This window comes from Gymnodraco acuticeps, unplaced genomic scaffold (genome assembly GCF_902827175.1).
Source record: "Gymnodraco acuticeps unplaced genomic scaffold, fGymAcu1.1, whole genome shotgun sequence".
Taxonomy (NCBI): Eukaryota; Metazoa; Chordata; class Actinopteri; order Perciformes; family Bathydraconidae; genus Gymnodraco; species Gymnodraco acuticeps.
The window spans coordinates 2,249,782-2,271,509 of NW_022991286.1; the positions used below are offsets into that span (position 1 = coordinate 2,249,782).

The 21,728-nt window shown below is 38.8% G+C and overlaps 2 protein-coding genes across 8 annotated transcripts; one reads left to right on the forward strand and one right to left on the reverse strand.

The window, feature by feature from the left end:
* Positions 1-1,369: 1,369 nt before the first annotated feature.
* On the forward strand, positions 1,370-11,945 carry sdhdb (succinate dehydrogenase complex, subunit D, integral membrane protein b). The gene is made up of 4 exons (XM_034239962.1): positions 1,370-1,479; positions 2,679-2,789; positions 6,474-6,624; positions 10,392-11,945. The coding sequence occupies exons 1-4, from the start codon at positions 1,431-1,433 to the stop codon at positions 10,555-10,557; spliced, it is 477 nt and encodes a 158-aa protein (XP_034095853.1). The 5' UTR covers positions 1,370-1,430; the 3' UTR covers positions 10,558-11,945.
* Positions 11,946-12,150: 205 nt separating this feature from the next.
* Positions 12,151-20,365, reverse strand: LOC117562137. 7 transcript variants are annotated; one of them, XM_034239959.1, is made up of 8 exons: positions 20,325-20,365; positions 16,112-16,153; positions 15,744-15,818; positions 15,569-15,577; positions 15,321-15,473; positions 13,355-13,497; positions 13,227-13,259; positions 12,151-12,870 (listed from the first exon to the last, which is right to left on the reverse strand). In XM_034239959.1, the coding sequence occupies exons 1-7, from the start codon at positions 20,353-20,355 to the stop codon at positions 13,254-13,256; spliced, it is 459 nt and encodes a 152-aa protein (XP_034095850.1). In that variant the 5' UTR covers positions 20,356-20,365; the 3' UTR covers positions 12,151-12,870; positions 13,227-13,253. The 7 variants fall into 7 exon arrangements, with proteins under 7 accessions (XP_034095850.1, XP_034095845.1, XP_034095847.1 ...); XM_034239954.1 differs by lacking the exon at positions 13,227-13,259; XM_034239956.1 differs by lacking the exons at positions 13,227-13,259; positions 20,325-20,365 and adding an exon at positions 16,256-16,523.
* Positions 20,366-21,728: the final 1,363 nt, after the last annotated feature.

Here is a 21,728-nt window from a genome sequence, read left to right on the forward strand (position 1 = left end):
TCAGCGTGCAAAATCAGCAGGAAGTGACGCATGCAAAGATGTTTTATAACGAACAGGATCCACCTCTGAAGAAAGAAACTGTGACCAGAAGCATTTTCAATCAACCTACTCCTTCACAGATTTTTCATTCGGTTAAATTCTTTACAAATTAGACCAATTATACTGGGGCCAGTTATTTTATGAGAGGGGCACAATAAATGCGAGTTAAAAATACAAAGACAGTATAAAGTAATTGCGTAAAATGAACATAAAATACAGTAATTTGTATTTGATTCTATACAGTTATCTATTTCAGTAACTTTAAGTTAAAGTTCTTTGTTTCAGTAAAGACATTGTTTCAGTAGCTATATTTTTTATTTACAGTATTTGTTTTAGTAACTTTAAGTTACTAAACTTAAAGTGTACCGCTCTAAGGGGTCCGACTAGAATGCTGAGTTAGCACTATAGCAAATAAATCGTAATATTGTGAACCTGTCACTTGGAGAGGGGCCACAGGTCAGGGTTAGGGGCCCCTGTACATATCTCACAAGCAACCTTTAGAATTTCGAATATTTGTCATTACTTTATTTGAATCATTTATATTTTTCCAATGGGTGCTCACTTGTTGTATACTCGATATATATTGTATCGAAGTTGGAGATAAAAAGAGTCAACTCAAAAGCGTTGTGATGCTCAGTCCATGTCAGACAACACCTTTGAGGTAATGCAGAGCCTCTCTTTGCGCATGGATGAATACACTTCTAGGTAGGATTTAATGAATGTATTTACATGAGAAATTGTATTATGACTTACTATATTTGATTGTATTGTTTTATTGTATTTGTATTGTCTTTTCTGTTGTATCTTAATTCACTTTTTTATATTTATATTTTACACTCTATCTTGTCATTTCATTATTTTCCGGTAATTTTATTGTTTACAATGTTGTTGTTTGTTTTGGTAAAGTCCACTGAGACAGACGTGTTTTGTGATATTGGGCTATATAAATAAACTTTGATTTGAGTCAATATTATAAATGAATGCATTTATAAAACCAAACAGAAACCAATATTAAAAAAACACATTGTAGAAATTAAGTCGGTGGATAATTACATTTATTTCACTTTCTTTTTCATCATTATTTGAACTTGTTTTGTTTTTTGTGCTTGACAGGATTTCAAACGTAAACCTAATTTTGTAGTTTTGCACAGAGCGGACTGTATTTACACCCCTTTAAACCATTATATCATATGAGACTTTTGGGATTATGTAAACCATAATCAGATTGTAGGGCCTAAAGACTAAGTTTGATTTGAATGAGGGGCCCCAGTGCTGCATGATCTTCTGAAAAAAGGACGTATCCATGATCTCCTCAGTCCTCTAACATCTTTGTCCTGGCGACTCAACAACTACATCCGGGTAACTGTGGTGACCTTGGTTGGTTAATCATCATGGCGGCTATTGTCAGGTTGAGTTCTGTGTTTCGCAGAGGAGTCAAACGTGAGTACTTCTGCCTGTTTTCACTGTGTCTGTCTTTTTTTAAACATATATGCTTACTATAGGGTAGTAGTCTGATAGCAGGGCGATTTGACAGACGGGAGGTCGAACAGTAGCTATGTACGAACACATCATGTCTGGCTAATATTGTTACTTTCAAGTCAAGCCATAAGTTACAAAGCACGCCTTTATTGTAATGTTAAGTATATTCTTCTCCACATCACTGGTTAGCGCCAGTTATTGGCTATGACAATGTCTTAAACAGTATTGTGCACTGAGGGGGAATTGAAGACCATGATGACATCAGATGTCCATGACGTTATTACGCAGACCTGCACGCCAAACCCTACTTAAAGTTGTACTAACTATAAGTTAACACGCTTATTGATCCACTTACATACAAGGTAAAACTTTCCGATAAACCTTTGATAAGATAACACGACTCTGTTTTCAATTCGGCATATATAAGATAAACAAAAAAGCTTTGAGTATATTACTTATTCTACATAAGTAAAAGTTCATCTGAGGTTAAGACTGCTCGCCACCACCCTCCTTGGACTGTCTAGTTACCAAGTGTGAACATTTTTTTTTTTTGGAAGCCAGTTTTTACCACGTTCTGTGTTTTATTTTTATTTGAACCTATCTCTAATGGAAACACATTGACAAACATTATTTCAGAAACTTAAAGCAAACATTTTATAACTATAGTTTGGACCCTAAATCAGTTGTAATGCTGCTAGAGTGACTGGGTGAAAAAATGGGTGGAAGTCAGAACAAAATTAGGTTAATATAATAATTTATTTAACATGGATGTACATGATTTACTAATTTTTGTTGGCAGATTTTTTCCGGTTGTGTATTTTCAAATTCGAACGCACTCGAGCTGGTTTCTCCAAAATGACCTACCCCACCTTTAAGGGACCCAAAGAACATACTTATTTTAACCAAAACCATGCTATATTTCGAAACCTGCTTCAATCTAACCAAGTAGTTTTGTTTAATTTGTTCATTATTCTAGTAAATGGACAGAACAGTTAATTATGTTATAATAGTTGTTTTTATCTTAAAAGATGTGTTGTGTGCTGAGCTGAAATGCATTAAATTAAATACTTTATAGCTGTGTATCATGTGGTATGTGGTTAGATTTCCATATTTTTGTCCATTTGATAAAATAAAAAAAAGTTGTGGTCTTTTCTCTTCAGCTCTGTTCTACCAAGGCACTCTGTTGGCCAGGCCGCTGGTAGTACCACACAACTACCAGGAACAGCCCCACCAGCTGACAGCAAGGATCCATGCATCACAGGCTCTGAACGGTCAGTGTTGACAGATGGATATATGCAGTGAAACATAAAGAATAGACCTGGAGTTTAATACACAACTGAGGTAAACCTCGTTATATATCGCAAACCAATAACATCAAATTAGTACTGGTTTTCTGCGATTCATCACATTGGAATGCGCAAAATTCAATAATGAATTCAAAAGTAGTATTTTTTTGTAAATCTCAACTGCAACATGAATTAATGTAATCAAATCCAATATAAAACCAAAGTTATTTGCCACTGCCAGGGCATTAACATTTTATCTAGTTTGTTTTAGAGAAACAAGTTACCCTCAGAGTCCAGTGGTAATACAATTAAACTTTCAGTGGTTACAAAAAACTCTGGTCCTATCAACTCCGCCGTCTGGATAAGATTTAAAATGTCCATGTAAGAGTTCGGTACCTTTCTCCATTTTCACCATGATCGGGTTCATGTGAGCGCTGCAGCAGTCTAAGGCCCGCCCCAAATGCTCTCATTGGTTGAGACACGTGATGACGCCCATCCAAGCCAATACTGATCCAGGGATGCAAACTTGTCACCTTTCGGCGAAATTCGCCGTTTTGAATCCAAAATAGGTCATTTGTGTGATTCATGTAGATCTGCAATAAAATATTTTTGGGGTATGGGGGGGGTCTGGGACCCGGAGTAATCTGCGGCCGCGAGCTGTTATGTGCCATCATGACACGCATGGTGTTCTTTTTTTATATATTATAATGCAGCACGAGCTGTGTGCTCGAGTCTTCCTGCCTGTCGGCTCTGCTCATGGATGTATAATAAGGCTCTACTGCTCCGCGAAGATGGTCTAGCTTCAGCAGCTACATTACCTACGGGTGCGTTCGTTAATATTAACTGTGTGGTCCGGAGTCACTGTGGCACAGACTGGACCGCTGGTGAACAGCTGTTAGAATGGGCCGTTCAGGTGTTCAGAGCAGAGCTCCCTGTCGGAGCGGCAGAGCGTGATGTGAACTGAAAAATGTTTCTGTCGCAATATTATTTAAGGAATCGTTGAGCTAGCTAGCTAGCATACATTGTCACTATCTGTTAACGTTAGCTTTAGCCTTTGTTTTCTAATAGTTTTTTTTTTTCATAGGCTATAAACGGAGGTGGTATAAGTAGCCTATAGATATTGTACTTGAGTAAAAGTAGAAGTACTCAGATCTTGTACTAGAGTAAAAGTAGAAGTACTCAGATCTTGTACTAGAGTAAAAGTAGAAGTACTCAGATCTTGTACTTCAGTAAAAGTAGAAGTACCAGAGTGTAGGAATACTCTGTTACAGTAAAAGTCCTGCATTCAAAATGTTCCTCAAGTAAAAGCAAAAAAGTATTCTCATCCAAATATAGTGAAAGTAGCGACAGTAAAAGTAGTCGTTGTGCAGATTGGTCCATTTCAGAATAATATATGATATGTTTTATAATGATTGATCATGAAAGTGTTCTCAAAGCTGGTGAAGGTGCAGCTAGTTTGAATGGCTTTGTATACTGCAGGGTAGCTGGTGGATTTACTCCAGGTGGAACTAAAGTCTGATTTAACACTTGATTATATTTACCATCATTCATCCACATCTGTGAAGTAACTGAAGGTATTAAATACATGTAGTGGAGTAGAAGTACACCATGTACCTCTGAACTGTAGTGGAGTAGAAGAACAAAGTAGCAAAATATTTAAATACTTAAATAAAGTACAAGTATCTCAAAATTGTACCCACGTATAGTACTTGTTGAGTTTATGATCTTAGTTACTTAACACCAGTGGCTATAAAGATAGAAAGACTAAGCCTTGCAGAGGCATGACAATACATTTTCAAAATGCTCAACAGTGCTGCCAGAATGATAAACTGACTGCTACACAATTAAAATAAATGCTTTTATATATTTCTATTAGATGTGACTCTTTGGCGTTTCTGTTATTATTACCTGCTGCTTTAGTTGTTCTGACTGCTAACATCCTGTTATTCCTCATTTTAAAGCCGATATTCCGTGGGGTCGGGGGCTCGGATCCTTGTCACCTTTTTCATACCTGATGAGTTTGCATCCCTGTGATCAAAATCCCACCCCTCCTGTGACCCATGGTTTGTCTGTATGTGTATTCAGAGCCAGTGAGCAACGGACTTTCAAAATAATAATAGCAATAAAAATAAAACTGTTAATGCGCGGAATTTTCTTTTTGAATGAATCATGCGATAATAACAACACGTTAACTTGCCCAGCCCTACATCAAATAAACAGAAATGACCACTTGTTGAATCGAAACCAGTGCCACTGTTTCGTGAACAAGCTAACGCCATCACCTGCACTTTGTCAACCTTGTAAATGAGAATTCATTTAACCAAGTAATGCTTTGTCCAAAGGTTATGTGATCAAATGGTCAGAGTCAAGCACATTATGATACATGCAGAGAATGGACCAATATTAATACCACTGAACAAGTAAAGGTGTCTAACTTGTGTCAAATGAAATCATTTTGATACTTCTCTTCATCCTTTTTATTACATTTTATTTGAATGTGTTGCTTTTCTGTAGAGCAGGGGTCATCATCTACCTGTGTCAAAGGGCCAGAATTTAACAAATACTCACTATAGGTTGGACGTTCAAATGATTAAGACATTTTTTATTTATGCCTAGCTAAGCTCTAATTGTTCAATATTTTAATGTATTACGAAACTTAAGTTATTTTTTTAGGAACAGACTCTTTAAAAAAAAGTGTGACATCAATAATGATTACATTTTTGACATTAAAAGTGCTCTGCGCACTGAGGAATGTGATGACTAAAATGTATAATTAACAAAATGTAATTACACAGTTCACTCCTTAACTGTAGGTTGTGCTGGTTTAAACAAAGCAGGTACAACAGACTGACTAAAATGCACATGGAACACGTAGCAGGGCACCATATGTATTCATTTAGTATTTTCTGTGATTCAGGGTGGATGTGGCACTCGGCCCAGTTGACGACCACTGCTTAATAGTGATGTGTTTATGTCTCTCTAAACTAGCACGGTGCAGGTTTTCTGGTTTGACCATAGACTATATATAAAAGGTTTGACCTGAAAGCAGGTGGCTGACGGCCTTTCTGATGTAGCTCTGGTGTTTTGTGGTTCATTTATAGCTCCCTAAATACTCGAGTGGTGGCTGTAATCTGACACCTGGTTCATGCAAGGACTGATTATTGCTAACCGGTTTTACCGCTCTGACCCACTATTCGGGTTAGGAGGTCAGAGAAATCCATCTGTCAAATACCAAAGTGTTGCTCGGCTTCGCCCGATTCTTAATCGTGTTTACCAAGACTTTGTTCATTTAATACACCAGGCTTATTTTAAGGAAATACATTTTTTAAATTGGGTTGATAACTTCTTTACACTAGATACTGAAGTGTTATTGAAACGTTAAAGGAAATGGCTATCGTGTGTCATATAGGCACGAGCATCCCTACATTTTTTGAATTCAGAACACTACAATTGTTACCAAGTTGTTACAACACTTTTTGAAGACTATCCAAAAATGTGTTTGCAGCATCAAGAATCAAAAAGTGTCAAGTGTCACGTTCTTTGGATTATGTGCTTTGATATAAACTACACCAACAAATATAATATAATAAGTTTCTTTGGTACACTCCTTCTACTGTTTTTACCTTTTGGCCACAGATACTGAGGTCTGCTGTTTGTTTCCCTCTACAGCGGGCTCTGGCTCCAAAGCCGCCTCTCTGCACTGGACAGGAGAGCGAGTGGTGAGCATCCTGCTGCTGGCCCTGGGACCCGCAGCCTATTTCAGCCCCTGTCCTGCCGTCGACTACTCCCTGGCTGCTGCCCTGACCCTGCATGGACACTGGTGAGACAGGCAAACACTAACCCAAACCTTGGTGGCATTATTTGTGAGGATGAAAGTTGGCAATTGCTCTCATTAATAACCATATTGCAGTTTTAAAACCGTCAAAGTTTTGTCCTAAAGTGTAACGTATTGAATAGAACACCATACTCTCCATTTCTAACTAAGCCCCCGATAAGTGAGCCAGGTGTTGAAGCACATTTTTGTAGTGGCCAAACGTTGGAACTCAATGAGCCCTTATTTAAATAATACGGTCCTTAAAGTCTTAAAAATGTGCTAAATGCCAAATTGAGTTATTTTTCTTCATTCATTTATTTGACTGTGCCAAGATTGGGCGTGAAGCAGCGGCTCGGAGGCGGGCTTAATTTTGTTATTATTATTTAAATTCTGTTCTATTTTATCTTATTTTTTACCTTGTGTGAATCATGTTTTTCACTCTGACCCTGTTGCTGCTATAAACGCTTGAATTTCCCCACGGGGATAAATAAAGTTCCATCTTATCTCATTAAGGATAAGATGGACGAGAGAGCACGCTCTATGGCCTTCAGAATATCCAGGGAAGATTCCATCAACATCCCAGCATTTTGGTTCTCGAGAGTCGAGACGTGTTGGCTTCATGCACCACTGATTCTTTAAGAAGTATCTACTTCTCTAAACTTTGAAATGACATAGTTTCACTTCCTGCTGACTTGGCAATTACACACCAAAGATCAGGTTTGGCCAGTCTTGTATATCTCTGTAAATTGCTCTATTGACAGCCTGTTACCAACTTATTAGGTGCAAACATCCTACTTTCATGAAGATTATAAAGTTTAGTTTTTGGTAATACATTTTAAAGTAGGGCTGCTCAATTAATCGTATTTTAATCGCAATTACGATTATGGCTTGCAACGATTACGAAAACAACGTAATCTAAATAAAACGATTATTTTTTCATTATTATTATTAAATAATAATAAAAAATAAATTCTCCAATAAATTGATGTTTTCAAAGTAAATGGATAATCGTGATATCAATTATTGACCCAAATAATGGAGATTATGATTTTTGCCATAATCGAGCAGCCCTATTTTAAAGTAGTTATTTTGAGGGCTGAAAGGGTGTTTCTGACATTGAACAGCTGAAGCCTCCAGAGGGACCAGTCACTGAGTGGATCATAGACTTCCCTTATCCTGGGAAAAGGTGACGGGTAAATCCCTTCGTCTCGAGGTTCACAGGGAATTGTAGTCGAATGCTAATAGGGTATTAATTCGACTTGTCAGCATCCCGGTCACAGCCCTCCTCACCTCTGTGGTCATACACCAGCAGATTGGGATTTAACACAAATAGAGCGTATGGGGAGTTGGAATGAAAGTTTCTTTGAACCCTCCACAAACTTATTTCGTCTCTACCCAGGTCATAGAATTAGCTTGCTCACTGACCCTCACAGGACAAAATGCAAACGTTATGCCATGGGGCTTTGTTGAGGGGGGGTTCAGCCATCCTGCCTCGGCTGTCAGCAGCTATTAATTCAGCCTCGATTAGGCCTGGCTTTGTTTGCAGACTTGAGAGAGTGGCTTTAGCTTAGCGTTGCAGCGATGTGTTCTTCCGTCAGTTTGGGCGCCGACTTAACAGCCTGGCAGGTGTAGGCCACAAATCCCAGTCATGAGTAGTGATAAGTCAAACAATGCGTTCCTCCAAGGGTCCTGCCAAGTCCTCTGTGTCCAAAACCAGTTAACATGATGCTGCGATGGGCATTGTTGAAGGCCCGGGATGAAGGTTGGAAAGGTTCCTCTTTTTTGGCTAGTACATGTAGGCTGTGCCTGACAGGATTATACAGCACTAAGGAATGTTGGAACTGAATGCCTTTTAATTAGGCAATTTCATCTAAGGAGGTAGAGGCCTGGCCAATTCATCAACCAAGCTCTCATATCAAATCTGTTATTTATTAAAATAATTAAAATCAAATCTTTGACAGGAAAGCCTTTGTACATAAAGCATCAATTATAAATCCCAAGGTGCATTGGGCTCAAAACATTGAATTACCAAGCTCTGCTACTTGGACCATTATCTGGTGGAAGTTGAAGATAACGCTGTTGAGACAACACATTTTACATCTGCAGTTTATATCAATTTACTCTTAATGTACTCTAAACTGTGCACATTTATCTGTTCCTAACGGCAACAACAAAGTGTCTTAAATTAGCTATTGTATTGAATTGCATCTCTGACGTGCCGTAGCAATGGAGGATGAAGTCTCAGAAGTATAGACCAGGGGAGTCAAACTCAATCAGCATTACGGTTGCCCTTGTAATGGAAAAGCTCTGGAGCAATGGAGTCATAACACAATGGAACACGGGAGAGCTGCAACTTGATTGCAAACAGCTGAAGGTTTATTTGAAGTTACAGCCGGAGAATTGACAAAGATATTTGCTGCAGCCACGAGGTGACACAGAGGTTTCCCAAACCAATTCTGAAGAATATTTCCCCTAGTCAGAGATTTGAACTAGTTCAGAAATAATAAATAAACATTCTTCATACTAAGACTAAACAAGCAGGGCAATAAAACTGTTTCTGCAAAACTTAAGGGACTTGCACATCTGATATGCTGGACCTCCAGGGCCCAGGAGCTCAAAACTTGTAATCCCTATCTGATCAGCTCAGATTTAGATTTTGGGGAGTTCAAAACCAAAAAACAGGATTAGGATCACTTTGATATCCGATCAGATCAAGAAATCCAATCCAAGCTTTAATCTGGATCAAATCTTCAAACCGACAACACAGGATTGGGATCAGTTTGATCCCAAACAACTGGATTATCCTGATCCCACCAGAGGGGTGGGTTTCCAGTGGATTACCAGAGCAAAATGTGCTGTACAATTTATTTAAAAATATGTTTCAATATAAATAAGATGGCAAAGTTTGTCAACTGAAATAATACACCATTTTTAGCCTTCATGGGAAATACATTTTATTTTTCCATTTTTGCTCACGTTTGTGGGGGCCTATTTTGTTTTCAACCAAATGTTGATGACATAAATGTTTATGCTCATAAAAGTATCACAACAAAGATTGTCAATCACAAATGTAATTTAGATTATCTTCAACAACAACAAAAGTCCATCATCTGTCATCACCTTTCAAATGAACAAATATAGACATTATAGATGTCTCTGCAATGTAGTCTCTTGTCTTCCATGTATTATTTTTCATATCCACTAGATGGCGATCGGTAGAATTAAAAGGATTAATTTCAAAATCTGATTGAGATTAAAAGTGTTGAACTCCTGGGCCCATGTGTCCTTGGACAATACATCTTGTGTGAGATTATGATTTAACTGTCAATAGAAAGAGCCAGAGCTGCCTCTATGTGAGAGAGATAACAGCAACTCTACAGGGTTCATGCCTGAGCCATGAGAGACGACAAACAGAGGTTAAAGAATGATGATCTAGGTCAAAGGCTAACACCTAAGCAAACATTTTGTAATATTCCGTCCCAGTAGTTGGCATCGTTAGGGCTCCCTCGGCAAAAAGCCAGCGCCATTTTTCAATCGGATTTTTGCAATTTTGCAAACCTGTCAAACACACGTTTGACACTTAGACGTTTTGTCCAGGACAATCTCCACATATTAACAGCACATTTATACATAAAGCGAAATGCAATTGAAGCTAAATGCAATCTCCAAAAGCAAATGGCTAAAAGTAATTAGCTATCAACAAACTTACGTAATGTTATAAAAAGTGTTTTGCTTACTAAAACGTTTCTGCGTTTGCTTGTGTCTGTCTCTAGGGGTATCGGGCAGGTATTAACAGACTACGTTCATGGGGACGCAAAGATCAAGATGACCAACGCCGGCCTCTTCCTCCTGTCCACGGTCACCTTCGCCGGTCTCTGCTACTTCAACTACAACGACGTGGGCCTCTGCAAAGCCATCGCCCTGCTCTGGAGCAAATGAGTTAACTGTGGAAGCTTGGAGGACCGAGACACCGGGAGAAGAGAAATCTTGTCCTGGCTGATTGTAAAAAATTGAAGGTGTTCTATGTAAATTGTTATAAATATATCATGTTGACGATATAACAGTGATTCACAGGTGTGTAACTGTAATTAGCGTCCATCAATTCAGGCTTGGTCTCTGTTTTAAGTTTTCCGTCAACAACTGGCATCCATTTTCTCTTCTAAAATGTGGGAGATATTCAGATCTTTTAGTTCAATGTGGACTTCTAGCAACGTTCCCCTGTAGATTTTCATCATAAGCAACAAGAATAACTACAAATAGGAGCTACCAGTTTCCTCGCATGTAATCGTTATATTTACTGGGTACATGCATAAACCGCTACAACTTCAATTAAGTCTTACACAAAAGTGCTGTCTGTTCGGGTCTTGTATGTTGCTCATTTGTTAAATGTATTTTCTTTCATTCACAATGTGTACATACTACCTTTTGCTCAAACTCATCAGGGATAGCATAGCAGATCTGCGCGCCCTCCACACTAACCCCCCCACCAGGAAGATCCACCTACTGTTTCTTTTGTTGCTACACTCTTAGCCTTTCCCTCACCTCGAGTTTCACTGTATGCTGATGACAGACCGCTGTTTGCAGATCTCCAGCTGTTTGTTTTTGTTGAGAGCAGACTGCCTTTGCTTTCGTTAGCTAACTGCTGCCCTATTGAAGGTTCATTAAAGATAGGCAAGAACGGAAGTGCATCCTTAAATCAAGCCAATCCTACATCACCAACACAATGGCTTTAACGTTTTTGCAGCGTACAAAAGTATAATTCACACGTGGTTTCTGCAATGAACAAAAGAACGTAGCATTACCGCGCCTGTAACTTCATTTGTTGAGTCGTACTTCATGTACAGTATGGATTACAAAGCGCTTCCGCTGTAAGTGAGCAAACGACAAAATAAAAACATGTCGAACTTGAAAATATTTCACACAAATGTATTGATGGCAGTTGTATTTATTTATTACCTCTTGGGGGGAAACATAGAAACCTCATTTCACTGTTCCTTCATCAATGTGAGCCTATATAAGATTCAATATGGCTGACGAATCAAACTCCTTCATTTATTCCAGCTATAATCTTTAGTACTGCTTGTATGGGTGTCGCCGGTTGTGTTGGCTTTAAAACCGGTTTGTACTTCATTTGGTTGTCTCAATGCTCACGCAGTAAATGTTTGAGAGCTTACACGTTTTGTCTTGGTCTGTTTGATTCTTCCAAATTGTTCATTTGTCATTTCTGTGAAATTTTTGTTCAACTTTTCAGATTATACGCACAAAATCCGATGTGGCAAGAAAAATGCACTGTTCCTGCCTCAGCAAAATAAAGTTTGCTTTACAGATGTTTTCATATTTTGACATTTTATGACCTAACAATATATACAATGACAGAGTACAAAAGGTATGGAACCATATTATAAAACATTCTGATGTAATTTATAAAAAAAAAAAACATACTTCATTTGATATTGTAATATTGTAATCATACATTAATTACAATACATTCAATTTATACTCCGGCAGAAACTAATGCAGTAAACAAGCTGGTCGTATCTAAGGTACATCGTTTATTGAGTCCATTATATTACACTGTAATGCATCAACCAAACTGTTCAATAGTACATCAATAAACTCAAGCTATTAATATAATGCAACAAACCAAATGCATGTCTTTGGGGGGAAATGCCATTATTATATAAAAACAGATTTAAAATGTTTTGAAATAAAAGAATGCAGTTATTCAATAAGAAACATGTCTTAATATAACACTAAGAAAATACATGTTCAAATACTATTTCAGAATTTCCCAAATTATTTTTGATTTAGATATTAAAAACAATATTTATCATGATTATTTTAATATGCCTTTGTGGTTTGATACTATAAGACTTGTGGGTCCCATAAGCTGTTATTAAATTATTAAGTTCTCAAAAACAAGGTAAAGTGTATGTAACAGCACATAGGAAAAACAATTACTGCAGGTAGTCCCCAAAGCCATTCACCCTTAATGAGACAATCAGGGTGGATTTTTTATGATTACATTTTGAGATCGCTTTTGCAGTTACACACACGCCACTCACACTTATTATCCGGTTCCTTGCTCGTCTTTAGCACCAGTTTATTCAAGTTAAGGTTTGCATCGAGCACAAATCCCAGGTATTTATTCGGAAACTTGGAGGACCGAAACTTGTACATGTGAGATGCTTGGCTTTTTTCCATGTAGAACAATTTGTCGCTGGTACTTTCATCAATCTTCTTTGGAAGATCCTTCAATTGAAAGAGACACAGCAAACCGGATTTAGTTATGCATTCAGTTAGTTGAATAGAGTTGACAGAATGAAAAGCTGAAGGAGTATGGGATAAATGTTAAGGGAAATGATCATTTGTAAATCAATGACTCTCCCAGTGTTCCTGTTTTTCTTGACGGAAATTAATTTTTTGTCGCCTTACCATTTGAAACACTACCAACAAAGGCAGCGGTCATTTTTAAAGTAATTTTACTTTTTGTACTTTAAGAATATTCCCAAGCCAATATTTATGTACTTCTTAAGTTTGATTTCAAATGCTGGACTTTTACTTATAACGGAGCATTTTTACACTTTAGTATTGCTACTTTTACTTACTGTGAGTAACAGATCTAAGTACTTTTTTCATCCCTGGAAACAACAAATGAAACCTGATCACAGTCAAGGAAGAGAGTGGATCTTCACCACACATTGTAAATAACTGTACATTATTTGTGAATACTCACAATTTGTTCAGAAGAAATACTATCTTGCTCGCAGCGCACCACCATTTTATCGCCACCGATACTCGCATACAGCATGATTGGCCTTCCCTTTGGTCCCCCATCAGTCTCCATGTCATTGTAATTCTGGATTTTGAATTGGCAGTCTAAAAAGTAAAAACCAGAGGGCAAGAAGCAAGAGGAAACAGCAGCACACTGTGAATGATGGAGGATCGTTGTTATAGAAACACAACGATTGACATCTTTGAGAATACTTTCACAGTACGACCTAATGTATTGTGTTTTCATAGGCTTTCTACTGCTAAGCCGACGATGTCCAACTCTACATTTCAACAAAGTCCATCACCACCAACTGCCTCACTGAAATAAAATCCTGGATGTAAAATAACTTCCTCAAACTCGACTGTGATAAATCAGACATGCAAGACATCGCTCCCAAATCCCTCAACAAAAACAATCATAACCTCTCCATCACCCTCGATATTTCCACTCTGTCTCCCTCCCCACACATCCGCAACCTCTGAGTCATTTTCAACAGCAACCTCTTGAAAACTATATTAAGCACATCAACAAAACTGCCTTCTTCCATCTGAAAAATATATGGCCGTGATGGCCGTCTCCGGCCATCACTCTCCTTCTCTGCTCCACTCTTGCAACTATGGTCTCTGGAACTTACTCCCCGAACACATCCGTGACTGCCTTTAATCTCAACAAGTACAATATACTTAAAACATCAAAAGAAATAAAATAGTGCAAGTAAAATGCATAAATAATTAAACGATATACAGCACATCTACATGTTATATTGAGTCAAGTAAATACTGTGTCGTGGAATAAAACAGACCCTGAAGATAGCAACACAAGGGCTCCCTAGACAAAAAGGCATGTTGCAGGAAAAAGGATCTGTGGCTAACGCGCATTTATGATACTTACACATTTTGTTCAGCAGGATAATCCCACATATTAACACTACTTTGTGATTTTTCACAGCATAATTGCTATCGGCAGAAGTAAAAAGCTAACCCTATGAGTCGCATCACTTGAGGTCAAAGACGATCTCATTTAGTCACCGGTTCGCTGTTCTTAAAGTGGTCAAATGCTAAGTCATTTCCAGGGTTTAGGACTCATTACCACTCACACAATATAAATATAAATGTAGACTGGAAACAGATTGTGTTTTATGCATTCGGTCTTGTGTGAATAAAGCTTCTTCTGCACACATTGCGTTTCATATAAGGGTGTTTGAACTAATGTAAGACATCTGGCATACATTTGTCGTCTTTTATGGCTGACCGCAGGAATGTTACTCATATCTAATTCGAGGAGGGTTCAGCTCTTCACAGCTGGACATGGTTAGCAGTATATCCTCATTGTATTCACTGTATTTCCATGAGTCCTGTTAGCCAGTAGGAGCCAACAAATATTCACTCTCTGTTCCAAGAGTAAAAACTAAACATGGAGAAGCAGCGTTTAGCTTCTATGCCCCGACTATCTGGAACAAACTCCCTGAATCCTGCAGGTCCGCTGCAACTCTTAATACTTTTAAATCCAGACTAGAAACATATCTTTTTGTCGCTGCATTTGAGTGAGCTGTTTATATCTGCAGCATGGTTTTTATTCATGTATTCTATACCTGTTGTGTTTATTTTATTATCTTTGCTTTTTAATGCCTGTTTTTAAATGCCATTTTATGATGTGTTTATTCTTAGATGTCTTTTAATTTTAATTTTTAAAGCACTTGGAATTGCCGTGTGCTGAAAGGTGCTATATAAATAAACTTGCCTTGCCACCATGAAGCGTTTTGGAAGAAAGTTCATTTTTACTTATATTTCCAGATACTTGTTTCTAAATGCTGTAAGTGTCCATATAGATGCTAGGTTGATATTTTTGCAGTTGTAAATGAAAATGGATCCCTGTTTATAAGGGTTGGATTAAAGTACAATATGTTGGTGTGTTGGTTGCATCTTACCAGGCTGATTTAGCTGAGTCTTGTCTAAGTTTTTCACTTCAAACTGACTTTCATGAAAGAGCAGGAATTGGTTGGACTTGCTTAGGACCCAGTGTATCTCGGGTTCCAGCGGTGACTTTGCGAAACCATCTTCAGCCAAATCTTCACCCATCTCTTTGAGAGAAAAACATGTTATATCAGCAGCAACATCAGTTGAAAAGGAATGCAATGTGTATTCAACAAAAACAACTACACAACCATTTTCTCACCTAGTGTTTCTGTCATGTGTGTGGTTGAAATAGAAAAGGGGAACAGAAAAATATATTTCAGGATTTATTTAGAAACATAAAAATTATAGTGATTATATCAAAAATTATAGTTCAAATATTTTAAACCATATAAAAGTAGCAAGTAGCTACTGAGAAAGAATAAAATCACATTTACCTTGAAAGTAGAAGGCATCATCACAGGTATTCACAAAAGTAACATGGGAGTAGTCACAGGACGCCATCGGGAAGACTTGGTAAAAAAAAATGTCTTTATGTTACAATTGTGTTTTCTTTTCTACACATGGTGGTTTAAGATGTAAGTGCAATATAAATAAGAGAGCGGAAACATTTAATCAAACAACTTCTCCAAATGTTGTTTCAACACAATTCTTCAGAACAGATTTACTGCTTTTTATAGATGAAGTCACTTCAGTTAATAACATTTGTTCTACCAGCATGATAAATACATCAACACATTAATAATTGTACTCATCAATAACTGGCATACTTGTAGCCTATGTGTGTGATGATAGCGTAACAAACCTTTGAAGATGCAGTGTGCTCTCAGACAGTGTGTATAACCCCCTGTAGATAAAGACGAAAAACAGACATTAAATTGTCAAATAAAAATAATTCCGTCCTGCCAAAACGTCGAGCTAAAGCCACCTCAACATATCAGCACGTCACCTGAGTCAGACTCGCCGCACCCAGCAGCTCTGGAAGTGTTGAACAAACTGCTCCCGCGCTGTGTCTGCGAGACAGGGGGTGTTTATGTCGAGAACGCTTGCTTGGTAGCACATGTCTTCCGAGTCAGTAGGTTTGTTTGAGACAAGCGAGACCGACGCAGACCTGCGCAATTGCGATCAACGTCTTCCTAGCGCGTTGCATGATGGTTAGTCATTGTGTCCGACTTGGGGCCCTTCTCACTTCTCTTATTTTTCATTTCCTCGCTCCTCGGTCTCAGTCTCACCGGAAGTTGATTTGTCTGCGCCATCTTGAGTAGCTGGGAATCTGCTCTCATGTCAAGAAGCATGAGATCAGTGCATGCGCTGCATCGTCCAATCAGTGAGCGATACACAGTAAGGGGGCGGGGCGAGTGTCTGAGGATTTCATCGAAGGATGGTCTGGTGGTTCCTCGGTTATAGCTCCTCTATTATCGCTCCTCGCTCCTCGGTCCTCCTATTCCTTGACCTCTGAGTGAAACGTCACGGGGTTAAGGGATAGTGGATAGGAGAATTCAAAAGGATTTAGGAGAAGAGACTGGTACTTTAGAGAATCCGAATGCACTTTCACTATCCGACGTGTTTATGATGCGCCAGCGGACGTCATGAATGTGCGTCTGCTGCTGTGGGGAAACTATGGAAACTACAGTTTTCTATACAGCGGACTACAACATGGATGTATAATAAGAACGAGGGACTCATCTAGAGACTCTGCAACATGCTCTGATGCTGTTGCTTTGCTTTATGAACGTGGACAACAGAGAAACATATTCTTCATGACCAAAGTTGGAATTGAAATAAAAAATGAAAGTGAAACTTATGCTCGTCACCCTCTCCCTCCGGTCCACATTAATACAAATGATCCCAATACGTATGATTGTATGAACTATGAAAAGATCTTAAAATCAATACAAATGTATTTATTATAAACGTTAGTCCTTAACACCTATCACTGTGTACATCACCATTCAAACATCTTTTAAAAGTTGAACAACCCCACACAGCTCAGTGAAATGTTGACTTTATTTGATCATTTCAGTAAAAACTAACGTTCATATTTCTCTTTTTGATTATAATACTGATGAACGTTCAGAACAAAGCACTTTGGCAACTTACCACATACGTTTTAAAATGCTTAATAAGCACCGTAACTTTCATGATATAATTTCTCCGTCATAATCGTTTGTTTCCGTGAACGGCCGACTGTTGAGTGACAGCAAATGCTGCGGCTGCAATGCATTGTGGGGCAGCATTTTCTCCTCTCCTTTCGGTGAGGAAGGTCCAGTGGTTCCTAAGCTAAAGGAGGTTATAAAGGAAGTTTGAAACCTCCTTTCCTATCATTCTAGAGCAGTGTTTCTCAAACTTTTTCATGCCAAGGACCACTTAACCAATAAAAAAAACACTCGCGGACCACCTAACTCCACAAATATCCAAAAACACATTGTTTTTTACAAATCGCCTGAAAATGGTACAAACAAGTGGCCACATGTATGATGAAGGTGTTTATCTGGGCTATATCATGCAATTGAAAGTGAAACTTAAGCTCACTCCATTGCGGAGATATTCCCGCGAGAGTGCGGAAAACTTTAATTAATTAATTAATTTCAAATGTGAAATTGTACCAATATACTCACGGACCACTAGGGGGCGATCACGGACCACCAGTGGTCCGCGGACCACACTTTGAGAAGCACTGTTCTAGAGAATTCGAACGGCACTTATCATGGCTGCCAGCCTGCCACTGAGGGACTTCCGGGTAATTTCACTCCGTTAGGAAGGTTCCTAAGCTAAATCAAATGGACTATTTGACTTCAGCCCAAGGCTCGTCTCAAACAAGCCAGTTGCTTCTGAAGCGAGGCAATAATCCTTCCTAGCCGAGAAGGGTCCAGCTGCAGCCGATGCCGGTGGAGGTTGAACCTGTAGGAAGTTGTAGGAAGTTGTACTTCCAAATATGGTCAGACACGTGAGTCATGCTTTTTACAGTACTACGGCTTCCACAGATGACGTTTTTTTATGGATTTTTTGTCAAAGCACTTAATGTATTCATTGCTATCGGGATGTTGAGAGAGCATTCCATGGAATATAACAAAAAGTGTATCTCGAGCCGGTTTCTCAAACGTACCTACCCCACCTTTAACATCCCGATAGCAATGAATATATTAAATGCTTTGACAATAAATACATTAAAAAATGTCTTCTGTGGAAGCCGAGGTGTTGTAAAAAGCACGACCAATCATCTGAGCTGGATGGCCGACCTGCCTGTCAGCCTTCCATGTGCACAAACCTATATACAGTCTATGGCTGCTTCTCAGGTCGACTATTTTAATTTCCTCGCTCCTCGGTCCTCGGTCTCACCGGAAGTTGATTTGCCTGCGCCATCTTGAGTACCGTCCCATGGCTCTTATTTCTGCCGGAGGACCGAGGATCGAGGAGCGAGGAGCGATAATCGAGGAACCACCAGACCATCCTCCGATGAAATCCTCAGATACTCGCCCCGCCCCCTTACTGTGTATCGCTCACTGATTGGACGATGCAGTGCATGCACTGATCTCATTTCCCAGCGGAGTGAAGAAAATACATGAACCTCACGGGAGTCACTCTTCAGTTTATACCATATTTTGTTTCAATTCCTGTTTCATTTAGTTACACATATGTGATATATCTGAACAACAAAGTGGTCAAAAATCATTTTATTCATTTGTTGGAAACATTTTCATGATCGCTTTTTTCGGTTTACATTTACATTTATTGTTATTTCCATTCAGTCAGTCATTAAGTGCTATTAAAATGTTAATGTGCTACATATCCAAACAAACAAACAAACAAAGTGTGCAATCCAATGAATGTTAATCTAACTGGGTTTTGATAGATAACATATCTCTTTTTCTTCTCTCAATTATTTCATTTCTATTGTGCACTCTAATCAATATTAATCAAACTATTGTTCGTTTATACATTTTAAGAATGGCGTTTATCTTTTTTGAGAATGAGTTCTTATTTTATTTTATTTATTGGGATCTACAACAGATGATACAAATGTTTGTGTCAGTAAATGTGTACTAACAGAGGCGGGGGTGTGTGTGGAAATAACGGGGACAGAGCTGGCTGCTGTCAGACGATCAGCTGTGCAGCGTCATCACAAACGGACGTCGCTTCATGTGACGCTCCGGAGGAAAGGACGTCCCATTGCTCTTAAAACTCATTTCCCTGCTTCTCGTGGTTCCCTTGCGTCCCTCCATGCTTCCCTGGTGGGAGGGACTAAACGCAGGGAAACGACGCAAGTGAGGGAAGCAAGGATTTCATTTAATCGACCTGAGAAGCAGCCTATGACACAAACTCATCTCGTACCCTCCTTGGTCATGTGCGCGTTCGTGTGTGTTGGAGGAGGGACTCTGTAAGGAAGTCTGAAGGAAGGGGCAGATTTGTTCCGGTTGTGTACTTTCAAATTCTAGCGCACTTGAGCTGGTTTCTCCAAAATGATATACCTCACCTTTAACGTCTTGTGGATTTAGATATAATTACAGACTATTTAGGTTCTCGGTTGTTTGTCGATTTGGCTGTTTAGCGCAGTGTAATTGTCTTTATTTTGATAAGTTGTATTTTAAATATTCAATTTAAAGGAATGGAATACATAAATAATATATATGTGTATGCTAACTGAACGAGCATGTCAAGCTAAGAGCTAAGATATATGTATATATCTTAGCTTGACAGATGTACTCTAATTTTTACAAGAATCTGATTTTGTGTAAGTTTTAAATATTCATTGAAGGTGTCTTTCACATTTGAATGTTTATTTATTTAAAACTTGTATTAGTTGCTATAGGCTACTGTAGACATTTAGGCATACATATGTATAATTATATTATTATTTTAAGTGTGGTTTAAAGTAAACTTATATAAAGTTATTTGGTTGAGCCAAGTAACCCAGGTGGATGCAATCAGGTAATTAGGTCAGAGCCTCTGATTTTAGATGGGGTTTGTGGCCATGCTGTAGGCCTGACGTTTAAAATAAATGATCAAATCATACTTACATTTAAATGTTTGCTGCGTCGGGTCAGCCATTCTCCGCAAGGGTTTTTGAAATTGGTCCGTGCGCAAAGCATTGTGGGGATTTTAAGGACGCGAAGTCTACCCATGGCCTTGGTGGAATTCCATGTATGCTGGAGATTGGAACAGTACTTCGGCGGCACTCAATGACGTAGCATCCTTGAAATATTGGCTTGGAAGCCAGTATCGTCGAGATTGAGAAACGGACAGTTTCAGTCCGGCCGGCGTACATGAAGAAACTAGAGCATCACTCGAAGGTGGGTTATTGTGAAGGTAGATATGGTGCAAAATGCGAGAGCGTGTAAAACCTGATGTGAGCACTTGCAGAAAAAAATCTGAGCTTGTGTGCATACATTTACACTAAAAAAATAAATAAAATGTCCACGTAACTGTGAACTAAATTTGAAGTCACAGAAGAAAAAATGAACTTAGTGATGAAATGTTCACTTGCAGAAAAATATATATTTTTAAAATATATTTTCCATTACAACTGCAACTTGGTAAATACAACCTATCAAATCAGTCATTACAACTTTACGAATCTGCTCTGTGGCAGTATAAATCGACGAATCTGCGGCCTTGACTTTTGCTACACTTCTTGTGATGAATGTGTCGCAAAAGTAATTTTCACCTGTAGATGTGGGGGGAGGGAGGGGGGTTGGAGCGAAGGGGCGGCGCTATCAAAACGACGAGGCTCGGGTCAGTCGGAGGCCGTTTCTCAATCGCGAGGATGCTGGCTTGGTAGTCGCGTACTTCCAAGTCACTTCCTTCAGAAACTAAGCAAGTATGCTTCCAAGCCACGGCTTCGGAAAACGAAGAATAATGGAACAGGCTAACAAGTGTGCCACTCTCTCTAACAGTTTCAACATAAACTGTACCGAAAATAAATACCTCACGATGTCTATCTAATTATGAACTTGCTTTACTTTCACGGAACACATTTTTGGTGATAACAAACAAATGTAACAAAGTAACATATTTACCAACACATGTTCTACGCCACTACATAGTACATTTAAATGTGTGCTGCGTCGGTTCAGACATTCTCCGCAAGGGTTTTTGAAATTGGTCGGTACGCAAAGCATTGTGGGGATTTTAAGGACCCAAAGTCTACCCATGTGCAGCCTCGAAATTACCCCCAAACCAAGGACGCGGCCTCGGTGGAATTCCAAGTATGCTGGAGATTGGAACAGTCCTTCGGCGGCACTCGATGACGTACCATCCTTGAAATATTGGCTTGGAAGCCAGTATCCTCGAGATTGAGAAACGGCCTGTGTCTTCATGCTTATATCGGACTATTGTGACTCGCTCTGCCGTTAAAACAGACGGTGCATGAATGCGGTTTTGCGGTAAGTGAAATTCGAGTACTTATTTATGTGTTTATGATT

What these genes read in the sequence shown, in the direction of transcription:
- sdhdb (XM_034239962.1), top strand. Translation starts at nt 1,431, where the DNA reads ATGGCGGCTATTGTCAGGTTGAGTTCTGTGTTTCGCAGAGGAGTCAAA. An exon ending in GTTTCGCAGAGGAGTCAAAC is followed by an intron (nt 1,480 to 2,678) that starts GTGAGTACTTCT and finishes TTTTCTCTTCAG; the next exon opens with CTCTGTTCTACCAAGGCACT. An exon ending in CTGACCCTGCATGGACACTG is followed by an intron (nt 6,625 to 10,391) that starts GTGAGACAGGCA and finishes GTCTGTCTCTAG; the next exon opens with GGGTATCGGGCAGGTATTAA.
- LOC117562137 (XM_034239954.1), bottom strand. Translation starts at nt 20,355, where the DNA reads ATGGCTGACCCGACGCAGCAAACATTTAAAT. An exon ending in GACTCAGCTAAATCAGCCTG is followed by an intron (nt 13,498 to 15,320) that starts GTAAGATGCAAC and finishes TTTACTTTTTAG; the next exon opens with ACTGCCAATTCAAAATCCAG. An exon ending in GTATTTCTTCTGAACAAATT is followed by an intron (nt 12,871 to 13,354) that starts GTGAGTATTCAC and finishes TTTCAATTGAAG; the next exon opens with GATCTTCCAAAGAAGATTGA.